Genomic DNA, 19,580 nt, shown 5'->3' with positions numbered 1-19,580 from the left:
TCCTTCTCTCTCACTGCAATATAGTTCAAAATCTTTCTCATAATTTGGCATACCCAAAGCAGGAGCTTGGCATAAGCTCTTTTTCAAGTTTTCAAAAGATTCCATCTCAACATCATTGAGAATAATTGGATCTTTTACATCTGATTTGGTCAGTCTTTGTAGTGGTTTCGCAATTACTGAAAATCCACTTATCCATTGTCGACAGTAACCTACCATTCCCAAGAACATTCTGACCTGTCTTTGTGTTCTTGGCGGTAACATTGCTTGAATCATTTTTATTCTCTCTATTGTTACTTGTCTTTTTCCCTTTGCAATTCTGTGACCAAGATATTTCACTTCTTGTTTGCAAAACTGTAGTTTTGCTGGGGACACTTTATGTCCTTCTTCTGCAAGGCGATTTAACAGAATTATTGTGTCTGTTACACAATTTTCTCTTGTCTTTGCAGCTATTAACAAATCATCAATATACTGCACCAACGTAGACCTACCTGGTAAGTCTAAATCTTCTAATGATCTTTTTAACAGTTCGTTAAAGATTGAAGGACTTTCTGTATAGCCCTGAGGGATTCTTGTCCATCCAAGGGTCTTACCTTGGAATCTGAAAGCAAAGATTTCATAACTGTCTGGGTGTAGAGGAACAGTAAAGAATGCATTGCAAAGGTCAATGACTGTGTACCATTCAGCATCATATGGAATCTGAAATAGAATCACTGCTGGATTTGGAACCACAGGACAACATGGAATAACAATTTGATTAACCTTTCTCAAATCTTGTACGATCCTAAATGTTCCGTTAGCCTTTTTAACTCCCATAATTGGTGAATTACAAGAGCTACTCTTCATTTCTTCCAATACACCTTGCTTGATTAATTTTTTAATTACAGGTGTAATACCTTCAATTGTCTCTGTTTTCATTTTATACTGTGGAGTGTTTGGAAATTCTATTCCCTGTTTCAATGCAATTTTAACAGGATCTACATTTTTCATCAGACCCATCTCATTCCCAGTAAAATCCCATATTTCAGATTTCACTGTCTCTTTTAGCTCTTCAGGTAAATCTTTTTCTTCAAATGCAGGAAACAATTTTGTTTCTTCTGCTTCCATCATCATCATTGTCATTCTGTACAAACCATCTTCTTCCATTGTTTGTAACTCAACTCCTTCAGGAGAACAATATATTCTGCAATTCATTTTACATAGTATGTCTCTACCTAATAGATTTACTGGACTACTATTACAAACCACAAATCTGTGTTTGTCTCTGTAATTTCCAATTTCAACTGGTACTGGATCAGTTAAATCTGTTTTAATTTGCTGATTACTTACTCCGACAACTTGGATGGTATCCCCAGAGAGAGGTAGGTTTTCAATTTCCACTGATCTAACAGTAGAACGGGTAGCACCAGTGTCCACTAGAAAAGTGATGTCTACATCATTAACTTTCCCGTTTACATAAGGACCAGACTGGTCAACCTCAAGAGTGGCTCCAACAACACACTCTTCCTCCTCTCTCGGGCACCGTCAGCAATAATCATCAGAATCACTGTCTTGGCTTTCTGTTAATAAAAACTGTTGTGAAGCATTTTGCATTTGAACCCTTTGCTGCTTTTGCTGTTTTTGTGGTTTTATTACCTGTTCACATCCCTGAAATCCCACGTTTGGATTATATTTTTGAACTCCCCCACAATTCGGAAAAGGTGGTTGTGGCAACTGGTCTTGACGATTATTCACCTGTTGTTGTTGCTGTTGTTGTAATTGTCGCTGAATATTAAATTCATTTAACCCCTGTTGCATCTGTAGCTGTTGCTGCACGTTAACACCATTCTGCATCTGTGGATTCAATAAGGGATTCTTTAAGTTTCTAGGAGGATGAGGACACTCGTCCCTCCAATGTCCAATTTCGCCACAATTAAAACAAGGTAATCTTTGTTTCAGTTCTTCTATCTTTGGGCTAAATTTCTTTTGGAAATTATTACCTTTAAACTTTCCTTGTATCTGGTTCGTATTTCCAGTTTGAACAAAATTAGTGTTCTTATTTCCCATGCTGGCAATCTGTTGCTCAGCCACTTTTACCTGTGCCCACATGGCTTTCTCCTTCAGCTTCTTCTGTTTTACTTCTAATTCATCGCTACAATATTTTGCCTTTCTCAGAATATCATCAATAGATAGTGCTTGCCATCCGACAATACTAGTTCTGATCATTTCTCCAATTTCAGGCTTTAGTCCATAAACAAATCTATAGATAAAATGACTCATGTCTTTCTCATCTAATTTTTCATAACCACTGTATTGTTTAAAGATTAACAGTAGTCTTTCATAAAAAGAATGAACTGATTCTTTTGTTTCCTGCTCTGTTCTTTCTATTTTAACCCAATCAACTTCTTTGGGTGGAATTTTGTTTTTCATCCAAACAATTACTTTCTCGTAAAAATCCATTACGAGTGGATTTGGGGCACCTGTTTCTTTGATTCGCTCAGGTTCTGTTTTTGGCCAACTAATAGATATTTTACATTCTGTCCAAAGATCAGATGGAACAACAATGTCAAAAAATCCATCTAAATCAATCCACAGAACTTTTGATACTTTGATAAATCTATCGACTTGTCTGTACCACTCAACAGGTTTCTCTCTTAATTTAGGAAAGTCATTTGTAAATAACAGAATGTCTTGTCTCGACCATGGGACATGAACATATCCTCCACCTGCAACTTCTCTCATTGGAAATTGTTTTGACATTCTTTCTAATCTTTCATCTTCCTTCCTTTTAGTCCATTTCACTCTCCATTTGTTCAGTTCTCCTAGCTTTTTGATATAGACAATTAAATCTTTAATGTGAACTATTCTTCCCATTGAGTTCAAACTCTCAATGTCGCTTTCTGAGAAATCTAATCTGTAATGTTTTGCAAAATTCTTTTGTTTACTCACATCGATTTCAAGTTCTGCAGCTAGATCCTCTAATTGATCATATTTATTTTTCGTTTTCCATTGAATACTTTTGCAAATGAATAATAGTTCATCATCCCGATAGTAATTTAAACTATCTGGGCCAATTGTTCCAATTATTAATTCTTCTATATTCGCCTTTAATTTGGCCACATCAAGCTTTGGTGTAGTTACCCTAACTTCAGGACTTCCTACATCTGACATAGCACCCATTGGTGTTTTTGGAGATAAATCCTCATTAAAGGTTAAATCAGGCATTCTCGATCTAGAAGTATTTAATTCTGTCAAGTCTGAATAAAATTTTTCAGCAGGCTTTTGAATTTCTGTATTTAAAGGAATAGTTAATCCAGTTTTGTTTGTATTTCTTTGATCAAATACAGGCTGAACAGGACCTATTGTTACTGGAACTGTAACAGCTTCCATGCCTTTTGTCATTCTTTTGATTAATTCTTCTTTAGACCTTAAGTATTCATTATAATCGACATCCTCAACATTTCTTGTCTCTCTTGTATAATCTTTTGGAGGTTCCCTTGCTCTTGGAGTCATTGAAAAATGTCTACCCTCATTTCGTGCATTCTCAAATTCTGGTCTTCTAGGAGTTTCAGTGATTTCACAATTATTTGGATAAAGTTTTGGAGCTTCATTAATTGGAGGTGCACTCGGTGAAGTTTCAGTAGAAACCACCGGAGTAGACCATGATCTAGGAGGTCTCAAAGGCTGATTAGGCTGTTTATTTCTAGCAGTTGTATATATTTCTTCCATAATTGCATCCTCAGATTCACTTTCCATAGATTTCCCTGTAGGAGAACCCATTACCATTTCATGAATTAAATACAATCCTTCACTCATGTTTCCCTGTCTCCACATTCGTAATCTATCTTCATGAGTTTCTCTTTTCCATGATGGATTTTTAGAAGGTCTTTTAATTCCACTAGCTTCTCTTTGTAACTGATACATTTCATCTTCCCACTCAACTAAAGCTTCAAATTGAGTTGGTCTCGGTTTTGGAACAAGAGCATTCATTTTCTCTCGTAAGTTTCTTAAAACTCTTACATTAAATGAACCATCATCAGGCCAAGCCAAAACACCATCGTTTTTAGTATAACGTTTCCAACTGTCGAACCATAAGACAGTATGATATCCGTATTCACCTTCCATGTACGCTGCAGGTGTTTTATACTTATGAAGTAGTTTACCACCTCGCGTTTCGATTTTCTTGTCAGGTGAAAATAAATTCTTAAATTTCTGAAATAATGTTGTCTTTTTCTCAACATGTTTAAAATGATAACTCATTTTTAAAAGTTAAATTTAATTCACAAAATCGTTCGTAAAATATTTCCGGGATGTTCCGCAAAACAACCAATCCGTGCGCGAAACACACCAACAAGCCAATGGCAGTTGAGCTACGTCAGTTTCCTGCTCAACCAATAAATTTGGAGATTTTCCTAAGGACCAATCAGCTCACAGGCCGTCAGAGACTCAGGAGCCAATCAGAATACAGCTTGTGACGTAGGTCACCCAATCCCAGCGCGGCTCTGTGACGTACACAGTAGCTGCGGTTTCTCGCTTCTCACTCCTGGCGCTTACCCCTCCTTCACAAAATCTTTTCACAGCGCCATTTTAAGAACACTTTTCAGTGTAAATTAATTCTTAACAATGACTTATAAAGACAACATCTGTTCGTTTCACTAATTAGGATAGTTTACATACATTCAAGTATCCACACTTCGGAATAGACGGCGCTATTCACACTAAGGATAATATTCAATTGTCAGTAGAGTAACCTTACCCCACCCTTCTAACACGTATAATTATGAACTCGCTTTGCTCTGAACCCACCGCGAAGTGAAAGTTCTAAGAGTTCCACTTGAACATAAAATACAACTCAAACTCGCACTTTTACACGGAAAATTCCCTAAATTCAAACACACACGAAATCCGTACAGGACTCTCACCTGTTTATAGAAATCATGCACCGTTAGCAAAATAACGACGTTATCCGTACAGGGCTCTCACCTGTTTATAGATATGAAACATGTACCCGTACAGGACTCTAACCTGTTTATAGATAATCATGCACCGACGCTAATTTTACCCTTCATTCAAGCTCGAATATAACTAATACTCTCATCACAGTGAGTTTTATGGAAGGCGCTTTGTCCCTATTCTCATGCTGTTTTGATTTCTTAGAAAATCCTCACTATACAAGATTCAGACCTAGCCCTAAAACTGTGCTGCTCGGCGACAACACTATGGTACACGGCGATACCTCTTGTGATACTCGGCGATATCACTACAAACGAACAGATGGCTTGCGTGACTAATTTCTCGCCACACAATCTATACCGGTATAGCTTACAGATAGGCACGAAAAACGAACTTAACAAGTGTTAAAACATTGATCCTATTTTCATACCATGACGCAATCCTTAGCAACCAACATGTTACCTTGGTTACCGCTTAGCAACCATCAATTTCTGCTACCAGATAATTGATCCAGCGGGCTATAGAAAATATATCATAAACTACGCTACCCAACTTCATAACCTATAAACAAAATTCTATACTAAACATGGACCCATTTATGAACCTGATATATTTTGGGCCTACTGAATCAGGTGGTCAGAATAAATCTATATACACATTATCTACACACTATATACATATTTATACATTTGCAGAAAGAATATTGTCATTAGAATAAAACTCAACCATTTAAACGACCACCATAGGCGACGTGATCTAGCTAAAGGTAACCTATACTTCTAAATAATCAAGACCAGCTTGTTTGTCAAAAGTAAGATTTTATTTTCTAAATTATGGTATATATGTTGTAAGTTTTATAAATGAAATTTATTTGCAATAAAGCAAGCATGATAGTAAGAAATAAGAAAAATACAGTTTAAGCAATTGAATCAATTTAAAGAAATTATATAAAGTTTAGCATTTCTAAAACCTATTTCCCTAACTGAGCTAAATAGACAGAAATTAAAGTAAAGTTCTTTGAGGATTCTTACGTGCTCCACGCAAAGTCCAGCAGCACATCACCCTCATCGGAAAGTCAGAAAGCAGCAGCCAGCCCAACCCTAAGGGCATGACTTTTTATACCTTTCTACGCTAACTAAACTAGCAAAGGAAAATTTTCAGAAATACTCGACGTCCCATTGGCTGAGAGTGACAAGTGACATGTCACCCGATTCTTAAAAAGTTCCACAAAATCATGTCTTACAAAGACCATTGTCTCTTCCACGTGAAGCCAGAGGCTTCCTGCGATTGCAACTTTGTTTTAAGTCATCCTCGCAGCTTCCATAGTCTTACAGTGCAACTTCCGCGGATGCCAAGTTAAGGACTGACAAAAAGTTCACTTTCGACCTTGGCCATGTCCGACAGAATGATGTCAGCTCATCAGTTTTTGCTTTGTGAATGCAGCTTCAATAAACGTTTTAATTCAGAATGGGCGTCTCGTGACTTTCTGCAGAATTATAGTTCAACTCTCATTTTGCGGCTCAAATAGCTAGGCCTCAAAAGCAGGCAACTTATGATTTCTAGTATAAAACAAACACAAGAAAAGTATTAATGTAAGAAATAAAGTATATTCTGTATCCACCCCATGGTTTACTAAATAATTAACCCACCCGATTAATCAAAATGTTACCTAGCCATTGCAAACAAATAAAGCAGCGTTTATATTTACCAGTCTCCGTTTTTCTATGAGACCCATATGCACCTAGAATAGTAGAAATGACATCACACAGACAAGGAAAAGCAAAACAAGCACATGCTTATTTTAAATATGCAGCAGTTAGTAATGACAAAAACGAAAACAATAAATTATTTTATTATTTTGCACGAACAAAAAGATGCAACATTTATGCACGTTTATGAGCACACATGTTAGTCCCCCCACGTGTAAAGTTTAATCTAGGTTGTATTAGCACGACATATCACAAATCATTAATAATTTTATTCATGTTATGGAAATGTGACTTTGCGAGTTTAAACAAAATTTTGTTTTATATCTCGCTCCATCAACGGTCACTCCTGATTTTTGCTATTTCTGGACCTATTTGTTGCTGGTATTAGGGCTGTGTTACTTCCAATAAGTTGATTTAGCTTTCCTTTAAGGGAATGGTAACAGGGAAATGGAAGTTAGAAGTTATATGTAGGCTGCGGTGTGTATTTACAAAACCCACATATATGACAAAAATATGTGGCAGCAAGAAGCACCAATGTGCTCTGGCTAGGCTACAGTATGAAGATACTGCAGTAACATGCCAAGGAAAAGTGCATTGACTGTGTAAGAATCCTCATTGTTATATATTAATAAGTCACCCCTAAAGTACATATTGCAACCCCACCAGGCAAGGTGCCTAAAATATATATTTAAAATGTGTCACGCTACATGTTTGAATTAGGTGACCTCGGAGGGACTGAAGGTTTATAAGTTGTTTTGCCTGTTTAGGTTACCTTTTCCATAGATAGGCCTATGATTAAAATATTTATTTCTCATATTCGCTGGGGAAACACTTCAAAATAATTGTAAGTCATTCTACAACCAGGTGAAATTAGATTTCTGATAACTTCAGTGGGAAAAGGTAACTTTATAAAATAAATACTCTGCCTGCAACGGGACAATGACCTGACACTTGGACACAGGAAAGCAGGGTTGTTCTCAACAACTGACCACTCAGCACAGATCAGCCATGTCAGTGGGAAACAGGACAGATGGTAGAACAAAGAACTGCCTGCATTAACAATTCTTCTTTTGACTTGCTGATCTCAAATAGGACAGACATGATCCTTCACAATCAATTCCCAGAGCCATATTCGAGACTTTGGCTCCAAGTGTAGTAGGGTGAAGAAGCTATGTGGACAGTGGGGAGGTGACAACATTTAAATTGGGGAATAGCAAGGGATCTGTGTAGAGCTCTTCCAGAGGGAAGAAGGATTCAGACATTTTGAATTTCAGGGTCTTGTGATTGTTTTATTTTATACTGAAGGGAAGAAGTGCTGCAAAATTATGTGGTTATAGGACAAGAAAGTAGACAGTATCAGAAAATGTTCCCTGCCTAATCCTGGACAGTGGCCAGGATAATACTGGTACCTCACCACTACCACTTCAAAGCATTCAGAGAACTGGGAAGACTACACATGTAGAAGATGGAATTGCTAAAAGAAAGAAGACTTCTGCCTTGGAACTAGAGTCTGGGACTGTTTGCTAAGGTTCTGGAAGATGACCTCTTGTTTGCCTGCTCTAAAACTACAAAAAGCAGAAGGACTTCAACCATTTTGAGGCTGACCACACAGGACTGGGATCTGAAGGAGCCCCGGTTGGAGACAGACTTGAACCCTAGCGCTTAAAGCTTGCCTTGAGGATCTGGGAGCTCCAGGTGTGATCAGAAGGAATTTTCTAGGAGTGGCAGAAAAGGTAGCATGTTGTGACCACTGGTTGACAGGGACAAGGTGCTGAAACTTGCCGTGTGAGGTCAAACTTGAGGCAGGCAAGAACCAGGTTTGTCCTTAGATACACACAATGGGTGATAACTTTCCGAGTCTCTGACTTGGCGCTCTCTATTTATCTGTATATTAGTGTCCCCTACTATCTATTTCAGTGGTACTCCAAGTGAAGGAGGAATCATCCAACCTCCTAGATTTGAGATCCAAAGATCCCTCTCAATAGTACACTGCGACTCCCAAGCACACACTTCAGATTCAATAATATACACAGTACACAATATTTTTGAAAATCTCTGTCTTTTGTTCTTTATTTTCTTTGTTTCTTGGTGCCCAGCCAACATGTGTTTCGTCGTATCGGGGATTTCCCAAAACTTCCTTAGGGCTGTCTTCTTTTTACGTGACCGACCTTGTCTCCGGTTATACTTCCGTCCCCCTAGGCCTCTTGGGGAGGTCCCACAGGGTTTAATTTTCGGCAGGGCTCCCGCGCTTCTTTAGTATTGGGCCCCAGGGTGGGCCAGGTCCTGGGGGAATTTTCAAAATAAAAGAGGGTGGGCACCCAACCCTCCCCCTCCTGGGGCATATTAATACCCAGGCAACCATCACATCGCCAGGGCTTTTTTATTGTTAAATGGGAAGGCCTCTTGGCCTCTCAGACCCCTGGGTGCCACCACCTGCCTGGGGCCAAATTCCCTCCCAAAATTGGGGGGCCTCGTGGACCCCCTCCCCAGGCCCTGGGGACCACCACCTCCCCGGGCCCAGCTTATTTATTGTTATGGGGGGGGAGGAACTCTCAGACCCCCCCCTCTGTCCCCAATTTGTAGTAGGAGAGCCTCATGGACCCCCGAGGGCCTCACCACCTCCCTGGGTAAACTTTTTATAAAGAAATGGGAGGGGGCCCTTATGGAGCCACGGATGGCCCTAGGGACTGCCCCCCTCCCCTGGGCCAGCTCCTACTATGTCCCGGGTGCCCACCCCCAGGGCATAGCAGTTTGCTGTGGCTTGGCAGGAGCTTTATCACTCCCGCCAAGCCACAGCAAATGCTCTGCTTCCAGCAAGCTAGAACATTCCAGCAGCTCCCTCTGTCTGAAAACAATGCCAACTCCTCCCAGGAGGTGGGGAGCGGGAAGGAACTGGGGGGGCATTCAGGCTCCACCTGCGGTCACACCTGGCTGGGCCCTGGGGGATGGGGTACCTTGCCTCAACATCGGCCGGGGGAGGGGAGGTTTTAGGGGGCACGTGGCCTCTTCCACTTCAACTATTAACTTTTTTTTTTTTAAGTTGGCCCTGGGGGATGGGGACTCTGGGCCAAAATCGGCCTGTCCCCCAAATACATTTTTTTAAAGGCCAGGCCCTGGGGAATTGGGTCCCCTGGGAGATAAACATCAGAAGAGGAGGCCGCGGGCCTCCCACCATTGCAGAGAGGCCTGACCACGGGCAATTGGGGCCCTGGGGCCAAAATCAGGCCAAGGAAGGGGGCCATGCAGCCCTCCCTCCCCTACTGAAACAAATGTGTTTTTTTTTTAAAGCCAGGCCAGGCAAGTTGTTGGAGGTCCTGCCACTTTCATCATCACTCTGCAAACGTGCCCTCCTGGTGCACTACTAGTTGGGGAATGAAGTCCTCTATGCTCCTGAGTGTCCTTTGGGGCGAACTTCCCCTCTGTTACCTCAAGTCTACACAGCGGGATTGCTGAGAGAATTTTAGAGGCCACTCCCTTTTTCTCTACCACTCTTCAAACACATCTCCTGGCATACTACTGGTTGGGGAACGAAGTCACCTTGGATGCTGAGGGCCCTTCGAGGCCAGGGACTTTCTGTTACCTCTAGTAAATCCCACACAGTGGGAATGCTGAGAGGTCTTCAGATGATACAGCACCTTTCTCCACCACTCGGCAAGCGCGCCTCCTGGAGCACTACTAGTTGGGGGTTGAAATCCCCTTGGATGCTGAGGATCCTTGGTGGCCAAGAACCCCTCCTGCTACCTCCAGAAAGTCCCAATAAACAGGACAGAAGCCCCGTCCCCATTCTCCACCACTCTGCAATACGACTATTAGTTACGTAGAAAAAAAGTAAAAGAAACGGAAAAACTGAAATGGAAAAATCAATTGCTCACTAGAAACCAAAAAGAAGAAACATAGAATGCAAGTGCGAGGAAAAAAGAAAAAAAGTACAACTGAACATTCGGAACATTCTGAGAAAATTATATCAGAATAAATTGTAATTAATGAACAAGGATACAATCACTCACCAGAGAGTAAAAGCCTGACGAACATTGTTTCAAATAGGACATAAAAGCATATATGGGCAATCACTTACACAAATAATTATTTTAATTCACTTTGAGCACTTAGAATAGAGCACTGTAATTCTTTATTTAGAAAATTTACATGTTTCGTAAATTTCTGTAAAAGTTAAAGCCACATTAACCATAATGCACCACACTGAATACAGGAAGTAACTGTGTGCTACTAGAAATAAAAGAAGTCTGTTTCTAGTGCTGTGCATCCCGTGATCAAGCCTTGTGGAAAGGCTAAATGCGTTGGGTACATCAAGTTTCTGAAATAAAGCCGCTTTAACTTTCTAAAAACACGAGTGAGTGTGTTTTTCCACTACAATCTGCCTGCTGCCAAACAGGAGATTGGATTTTGCTAATATATATATATCCATACTAATATTATAAAGAGAGAGCCCAAGCATTTGAGGCGGGTAATCTCAGTAACCACAGCACCAATCACAACACCCAATACAGCGTTGGAAAGGGCAGTGGCAGCAGAAGGACATGGGCTAGGCAGACGGCCACCATATTTTTTTTTTTTTGCAGAGTTTTATATAGCGCGAACGTGACCCGAACTGAATCAGGTATCAGAGCGCTTTACATAGCACCAGTTACGTTACATGAGGACACACATTCATTTTTGTTAGGCACGGGGAGATTACGTGATTTGCCCAGAATCACAGGATGTTTTGCGTCGTTACCAAGACTCAAACCGAGGTTGAGCACCTTAGCCGTTAGGCCAACTCCTCTATACATTTAAAAGGTAAAAGAACCGTGCCAGCAAAGTAGTCACTTGTGGGCGTGTCTGAGTTGTGCTGTGGGCGTGGGCTGGGAGCGTGACTAATGCTGGGGGCGTGTGGTACGGCCATCACATCGTGGGCTGTGGGCGTGTGCTGGGGGCGTGACAAATGCTGGGGGCGTGACAAACGCTGGAGGCATGTGTCCACCCTTCATGCCATGCGAGTCGTACATACAAGCGCCAATTATGTTGCTGCGCAGCATCAAGGGGCACGCTGGGGGCGTGACACGCTGGGGGCGTGAGAAACGCTGGGGGTGTGTGTCCGGCCTTCATGCCATGTGAACGCAATTGCGCCACATCAGGGGCACGCTGGGGGCGTGAGAAACGCTGGGGGCGTGTGCTACGTTCCGCCCTTCATGCCATGTGGGTCGTACATTAATCAGAAGATCGTATGCTGTGGCCGTGTGCTGGGGGCGTGACAAACGCGGTCACCTGGAGGCCTGGTAAATAACATTACTGCAGCCTCTCCTGCGCGCTATTACTGAACTCTCTCATTCAACGAAATTACACGTGCCTGCTACCATCAACTAGGGCTCTAGTCGGGCTCAGGCGGTGGATCAGTACACTAATTACACGCGCCTGATAACATAAACCAGGGCTGCAGCTGGGCTTCAAGCGGGAGAACACATGCCTGCTAACATCAAAGAGGCCTGCATCTGGGCCTCAAGCGGGGGAACACGCAAATGAGCGTGTCTGCGGGGACAATTACTGCAGCCTCTCCTACTCGCAGTCAGTCAATTCTTTTATTAAACTGATTTACACGCGGCTGATAACTCTATCATTCAACGACATTACATGCGCCTGCTAACATCAACCAGGGCTGTAGCCGGGCTCAGGCGGCGGATCACTACACCAATTACACGCGCCTGCTAACATCAACCAGGGCTGCAGCTGGGCCTTCTCCGTCCCTATTCTAATGAAACAAAAAATGTTGTCTACCGCAAGATTTTAAAATAAATTGCCCTTGCCAAATACACACATTAAACACATTCTATTTCATTCCCGGACAACGTCAGGACGGGCTGCTAGTATATATATAAATGCAACAAGCTGTCTCGGCACCTCCTTACGGTGAGCCAAACAGACAACACAAATCCCAATGCTTCTGGCACAGGATCTTTATTTTTCAAACCGCACAATCTGACGCGTTTCGGGCGTCCACCCTTGTTCACAGATTGTCAGTAAGTGAGCTCACCATTTTCTTATATATGTTTTTCAAACCACCAAAAGTGATAATAGACATAGAAAACATACTGGGACCAGCCCTGTTTGCACTTTTTTCTTTTTTCTAGTTTCAGAAAAAAAGCTTTAAACAAACAATTCCAATGTCAGCCGGCAAATGAAAAATATATAGGGTCTTAGCCACATAATTTTGCTAAAACAAACATTGTCAAATATTACTGCATAAATGCAAAATATATCAGGAGAATCTTTTTAGGCTCATAAGTCCAGACTTCACATGTGTTTAAAATATAGTAGTATACAGTTAACAAATTTAAAACCCTAAAAAAGCAGAGAACGCCACTCCATATTAAAATGCAGAGCTTATAAATAAATAATGAACCAACAACTACTTATCGCAATCATTTTTGCAAACTATGCTATAAATATGTGCAAAATAAATGCTCATTTGAATCCGTCATTTTAGATATGTGCAAAACAATGCAATATATTACTGTGCAAATTTAAGCTCGTCACATTTTGTGCAAATATCGCAAATCTTGTAAACCATCATACTCATAAATGTGCAATTAACGCTTAAGATTAAAAGCAATATATAAATAAGTTAATTACAAAGCTCATAATCATTGTCCTATCCGGGTGGTTAACCTGCCTCTTCAATTATCTGCATAAATGCAATTGTATAGAACGGTAAAGTCAAAACTGTGTAACACATAATATCAGACAAAGCCTAAAAGAAAACGAAATCCCCAACCATTAGCCGTTTCAGCAAATCATTGTGGCAAAACCCATATCATCCCTACTTATTTTATATGCAACTATTCATTTTCCCTTTGCTAATACAGTACTATCCGTATCAAAAATAAATTTGAGAAAATTCTCCAAAGTAAACTTACTAATATAGTTATTAAAAAATTAATTACATAAGCCAATGACCTGACGGACCCTGAGCTGCAGTGGGCGGCGCTAGGTTTCCTGCTGATCAAGCGTTCTATAGCAATGAAGTGGGGTTCGCCGGATAGGATATTGGTGGTGAGCTGGGTGGCGGAAATGGATCGCTGTATGATCGCTGAAAAGACAGTGTTCAAAACTCGAGGGTGCCCCAAAATGTGGGACAAAAAATGGGGGCACTGGAATGCTTATCGGGGGGAACTATGTGAATCTCCTACGGCGGAACTGGCCATGTCCCGAGGTGGCCCTATGGGAGGACCTGTACTGTAAAAAAGTAATTTTGTTTGGTCTGTGTCTGACTCTATGTGCAATGCAGTGCTCGCTACTGATTTTTGACTCTGCTTTCTTTGTTTCAGTTTATAAAAAACAAAAAAACAAAAAAAACAGGTCGTCAATATATCCTTGTGGGAACTGATAGTTCTGTATGTACCCTACTCTGCTACGCCGCCGGACCCCAGGGTTGTCGGCTGAAGGGCTGTGTTGCTTTGACGCGGTTGTGATTATGTCGGCCGGCCCCTGGGTTGTAGGCTTGAAATTGTGTCTTACAGAACTGAATAATAAAGTTTTTTTATAAAAAAAAATTCAAAAAAATTAATTACATAAGAAAAAAGAGAGAAAAAGAATTAACTTTAAACCTAGCAGCAGGTAGGGAGTTTTTTTTAAATATATATGGCGTTATTACTCTTGAAATACTCTAACCATTCTCCTTAAATGCGAATTTATAAAAAGTGATATAAATCTTCTGTGATATTCAGTCCATTGGGAAATTTACTGTCCAACTCAAGAATTATCTGTGACTCCATTCTCCTCAGCATTTTATCCCTATCACCTCCCCTCCGTGGCTTAGGAATAGCTGTTATGACAAAGTATTTTAGGCACTGTAAGTCATTGTTGTGCATTGACCTGAAGTGCCTAGCCACTGGGTAGGAGCTATTGTTGTTCATGATAGCACGTAAATGCTGAAGGATCCTGACATGCACCTGCAGCTTGGTGCTCCCCACATATCTCAAGCCGCAGGTGCATGTCAGGACATAGACCGCATATTCCGTCTTACAATTGTAAGAACCCTTGATGTTAGATATTTCTGGACAGAAAGGCGTGGCATATTGTGTGGTGTTTATTCCAAATCTGCACGCTCTGCAGCTGGAACACTTTACAAATCCCGGCCGGGACTGTAACCACATCTGTTTATTACTCAACTCAGGAAAACTTCTACTGATTTGAGTCTTCATAGAGGGTCCCCTCCTATACGTAATTGTTGGAAGATTTGGCAATCTTGGGGCCAATACAGCGTCAGTTTATAAAATAGGCCAACTTTTCATTATGATGGACCATTTGTTTTTTTTGGGGTTTATTTGCAGAGTTTTATATAGCGCGAACTAGACCCGAATTGAATCAGGTATCAGAGCGCTTTACATAGCACCAGTTACGTTACATGAGGACAAGCATTAATTTTAGGCACGGGGAGATTAAGTGATTTGCCCAGAATCACAGGAGGTTTTTTTGGCGTTGTTACCGAGACACGAACCCAGATCCCCAGGTCCGAGGTCGAGCGCCCACTCCTCTCCACTATTATCTCCACCATATTTTCCACTCTTGGCGGTTGTAAGTTGTAACAAATCTAGGAGCCACAGAACTATCATTAGCCTCTGTTTCAGTGTGGATAGCTTCATCATGCTCAAATAAAGATTCCCTTGGTCTGGCCTGCATTTTATTTACAGCTTGTTTTAGAATCACTTCTTTGTATCCTCTCTGTCTAAATCTTTCTAATGCCTGAGAGGTATAAGTAGCCAGATCCTCTTCCGTACTACATATACGCTTGAGTCTTAGTAATTCTCCAAAGGGAATATTGTCGATGACCTGCTTAGGGTGAGCACTGCTCGCATGTAGAGTGCTATTCCCAGCAGTGCTCTTACTATGTAATTTAGTTGCCAATTGACCTTTATGAACAAAGATCTTAACATCCAAAAAGTCAACCTCTTGCTCACTTATTGTAGATGTAAATTTTAAATTTTCTTGATTATTGTTAATTGTTTCAATAAAAGATCTGGCACTGTTTACATCCCCCTTCCATAAAACAAAAATGTCATCAATAAAACGCATCCACTTAAGAACATGGCTATTAAAAACTGCGTTGTGTTTGCGCATGAGGGCCTGCTCCTTCCACCAGCCTACGTGCAAGCACGTGTAGCTGGGGGAGAAGCAGGCCCCCATGGCCACACCTCGTTTTTGAAGGTAAGTGTCGTTGCCAAACATAAAATAGTTATTATTAAGACACCATGAAGTTAATTCCAAGACCATTTTGTTGTGATTATAACAATGTATCGGTCTCTTTCCCAAAAAATGTTCCAAAGCCCTCTAACCGGTATCGTGTTCAATACTTGTATAAAGCGATTCGATATCCAAGGCTATGAATATCAAATCCTCGGTCCATGGAAAATCCCTGATTTTCTTTAGGAAATCGCTGGTGTCTTTAATGTATGTTGGCAAATTTTTCACTAGGTCTTGTAAAAAATAGTCAATGTATTCAGTGATGTGTTCTGCAACACCTTGAATTGCCGAAATAATAGGACGCCCTGGAACAGGAAATATTTGCTTATGCACCTTTGGTAGAAGATATAATTTTGGTAAACCAGGATTGTCAACATGCAAAAATTCATGTTCGTGCGTTGAAATCATCCCTTCCCTTTTCCATTTAAAGAGGATTTTTTTCGCTGATCCTTAGCCAAGTTGTATTGTTTTAGTGTGGTCTTAACATAACATAAAGGATCACCAAGTTGTTTCAATGCTTCTGCGATATATTCCTTTTGTGGCCAAATGACCACATTACCACCTTTGTCCGCAGTAGTGACAATAATCTGATGGTCATTGCTCAATTTCTTTATTAGGGATGCATATTCCTTCTCCTGTACACTATTGTATCTCCTATGTTTGACCTTATAGTGCAGTTTTTTCAAATCCTCCACAATTACATCGTGGAAGGTATCAATGGCGTCCCTTGGCATGTTAGGCATGAGATTTGACTTGGGCTTAAAAGGACTTATGTTGGCCCCAATTTGTGTGATTGTTGCATCTCTGAGTTCTTGTGGCGTTGACACTTGCTCTGTTTCCGCAACAATGTTGTTACGCTCAAGTTGATGCAAAGTAAGGTACATCTTGGTATCTGCTGTTGAGAGCTCTAAGTTGATTGTATTATTGGAGTTTCGCTCCACCTCTTTTAGGATCCCCTTAATACTAAAGAATTTATGCAATTTTAATTTACGGATACAACAAAAGACATCCACTCGTGTTCTAGTGTCAAACCAAGACTCAGAAGCTGTTTTTCCGCCTCGGTCAGACTTGTTGTAGACAAATTAATGATTTTGTTTTCATTTACTGCTTTTTGCGCCATTGCTGCTTTTTTGGCTTTTTGTATGGATTTTCGCTTTTTGCGGCACTCTTTCCTTCTTTTGTTATTTCTTGTCCTTTTTTCCTCCAATTGCGGGCCTTAATGTTTGCAGTCGATCTGATACTAAAAAATCCACCTCCTCACCTAAATCTAGCACCCTTGATTTGTCTGCCGTTAATGCTATACATATATACACACACACACATATGCAGGGGCTGTCATACTAAAATTATTGGAATAAGGACAAAGAAGTATATTGGACTTGATCCACTGCTGAATGTAGTGATACACCTGGATTAATATTCCTATCATTCTGTGCAGTTCACATCACTTTCACTTTCGAGATCTCTAACATTCTTGACTCCTGCATTACCCAGGGGCGAATAGGAATACAATGTATTCGCTCACAGAAAGGTCTCTTTTGTTTTATGATCAAAGCGGAGTTTTTTTTACAGGTCGGGCACATAATATACCTGTTTCAAATGAGGCCTACAACACCAATGTTTGCTTTACAAAATCAATGTGAAAAATGTCAGATGGGTGCACCTAAGAAATATAGTCGATAAAGGGAGCATGCTATGCTAAATTAATGTTCAGCAGGAAGCAATACCAACGCTACTGCATATAGGCACAGCACAAATCTCATGATTGATGAAAGTAGTCCACTGATATTAGTGAGTCAAAAGAGGTAACAGTAATTACTATTCACAGGATCAAATTAATCTGATGTAAAAATGAACAAAACTTCAGAGCTCAAGAAGGGAGAGGGGAATGCCACCAAAGCAATTGTATGCGCTGCAGAGGGACACAAAGCATGATCCCTATGAAAAAGCTCTTTTTGTACCTGTGGATCCAGGAAGACAATTGGTATCAGTCAGAAAGGTCCCTTTAAAATGGCAGCTTCGGTCTTGCATCCTTCAAAAGCTAGTTCAGAAATTCACAGATCAAGGCCAAGAAAGAGGATGGCTGCTGACAATGGTGTCAGTAGATTGTCCAAAGTGCCTGCACTTATCCTTACATTCTTGACCATCCAATAGATAGTAGCAACAGTGTAACTGCTAAATCTCGTGTACAAGAGCTTTAAATCCCAACAGTTTCACCCAGTGGAAGTAAGAATGGCATGGGAGGCGACAGACTGCACACTGGTGCATAAGCCACATAACACTGACCCTGTCATGTAACTGCAGTGTCTCCCAGATACAACAAAAATAGACTTGAATAGCTGCTTTGTTAGAGCCATTCACATTTATGAATAATATCTACCCCTGCAAGTTAGAAACACCATAAATCATTTTACTATCATGAAAATGTTACAAACCATATTTTAATTTATATTTAATTCTGATGCCATCCACTAATGGACAGTCAGACTTGGCAACTAATTGCAGAACAAAACGGTCCAACAGATTAGGCTCCACACTATGCCTCTCAAACCTTCAAGAAACTAAATGTACAAATCTAAAAGCCCTACCACATACTAACAGTTGGTAAATAACTATATTTTGTACCCAGGTCTTCACTCTGTGACACCAGCAACATGCCAACAGTGCTTCAAAAGGAATAAATAATAAACGTTTACCATGTTTCATTACAGTTGGGTCTGCTGACATCATGTTATCAGTGTATTTGTTCAACATTAGGATGCTACTTACTTTTCTTTGATACCAAGATATTGCACCCTTGTTCTCAGAGGCCATCAGTGTATCTCACTCAGGATACATTTCACTCTAGAAAAAAACAGAGTGTAAGGTGGACAGATCAATTTAAAACATCTAAGAAAAATCTCCAGGTAATAAGTTCAGTATGGGTCCATAATGGGATAGCCATGAAACTAGAGGATGAATAAACTTTGATATTACAGAAAGAAACGCAATTTCAAAGAAATAGGAAAAATAGAGCAGTTGCCAGATATATTTACTTGCCTATTACTGGCCTTGAAAGATTCCTAGAGGTACCTTCACAATAAGCCACCAACTACCCTGCATTCTCACTCTTTTCCATCCACTCACAAAAGTCTATACTAGATTAGGTTTCTGAAGTGCAAAAATATTTCATATGATGTGGACCGCCATCAGCATGATCCGTAATCCACATCCTAGAAACATTAATTATGCTAACTCATAATGTGCAGAACCCAGTGAGAATGAGAAGACACTTCCACAGACGAGTATGCCCAAATGGCCAGCATGAGAAAATTATCAATTACCCCAAGGCTTGAACTAAGAGGAGGAACTGCATCTACTACATATATGGCGATGCTGCCTGTGAATACTGAAAGTGTCCTAGGCATGTAACTATGTTCTGCTTTTTGTGATCTGCAATAACTGTTATAAAGAAGATTGTTTTGTGGTAATGACGTAGGCCAATTAATGGAGGTGATGTCTTGAGTGAGAGGGGCAGCATCTAATGTGAAAATAGACATATGGGTTTCATTTTTACACTAATTTTTTTAAATAATTCACTGTAAAGATTTAATCAGCATTTTAACGAGATGAGTGATCGTGGCTTTATATTTAAATATGTATCATAAATTGATCTGATTGGAAAGAATTGGCAGTTGTGGCATGTTTTTAATGTATTTAAAACAG

At 40.5% G+C, this 19,580-nt stretch overlaps 1 protein-coding gene across 4 annotated transcripts in view; it reads right to left on the bottom strand.

The window, feature by feature from the left end:
* The window catches only part of PHTF1 (putative homeodomain transcription factor 1), a 490,213-nt gene that overhangs the window by 434,004 nt on the left and 36,629 nt on the right, over window positions 1-19,580 (bottom strand). For all 4 annotated transcript variants that reach the window (XM_078644430.1, XM_078644429.1, XM_078644431.1 and 1 more), the window contains exon 3: window positions 18,645-18,719. In XM_078644430.1, coding sequence (XP_078500556.1) covers window positions 18,645-18,689 — 45 coding nt within the window. In that variant the 5' untranslated portion in view covers window positions 18,690-18,719. The remainder of the gene's footprint in view (window positions 1-18,644; window positions 18,720-19,580) is intronic.

The sequence above is a fragment of the Lissotriton helveticus genome, chromosome 5_1, assembly GCF_964261635.1.
Source record: "Lissotriton helveticus chromosome 5_1, aLisHel1.1, whole genome shotgun sequence".
NCBI lineage: Eukaryota > Metazoa > Chordata > Amphibia > Caudata > Salamandridae > Lissotriton > Lissotriton helveticus.
The sequence above is the reverse complement of the archived record's forward strand: the minus strand, read 5'-3'. Positions and strand labels throughout refer to the sequence as shown.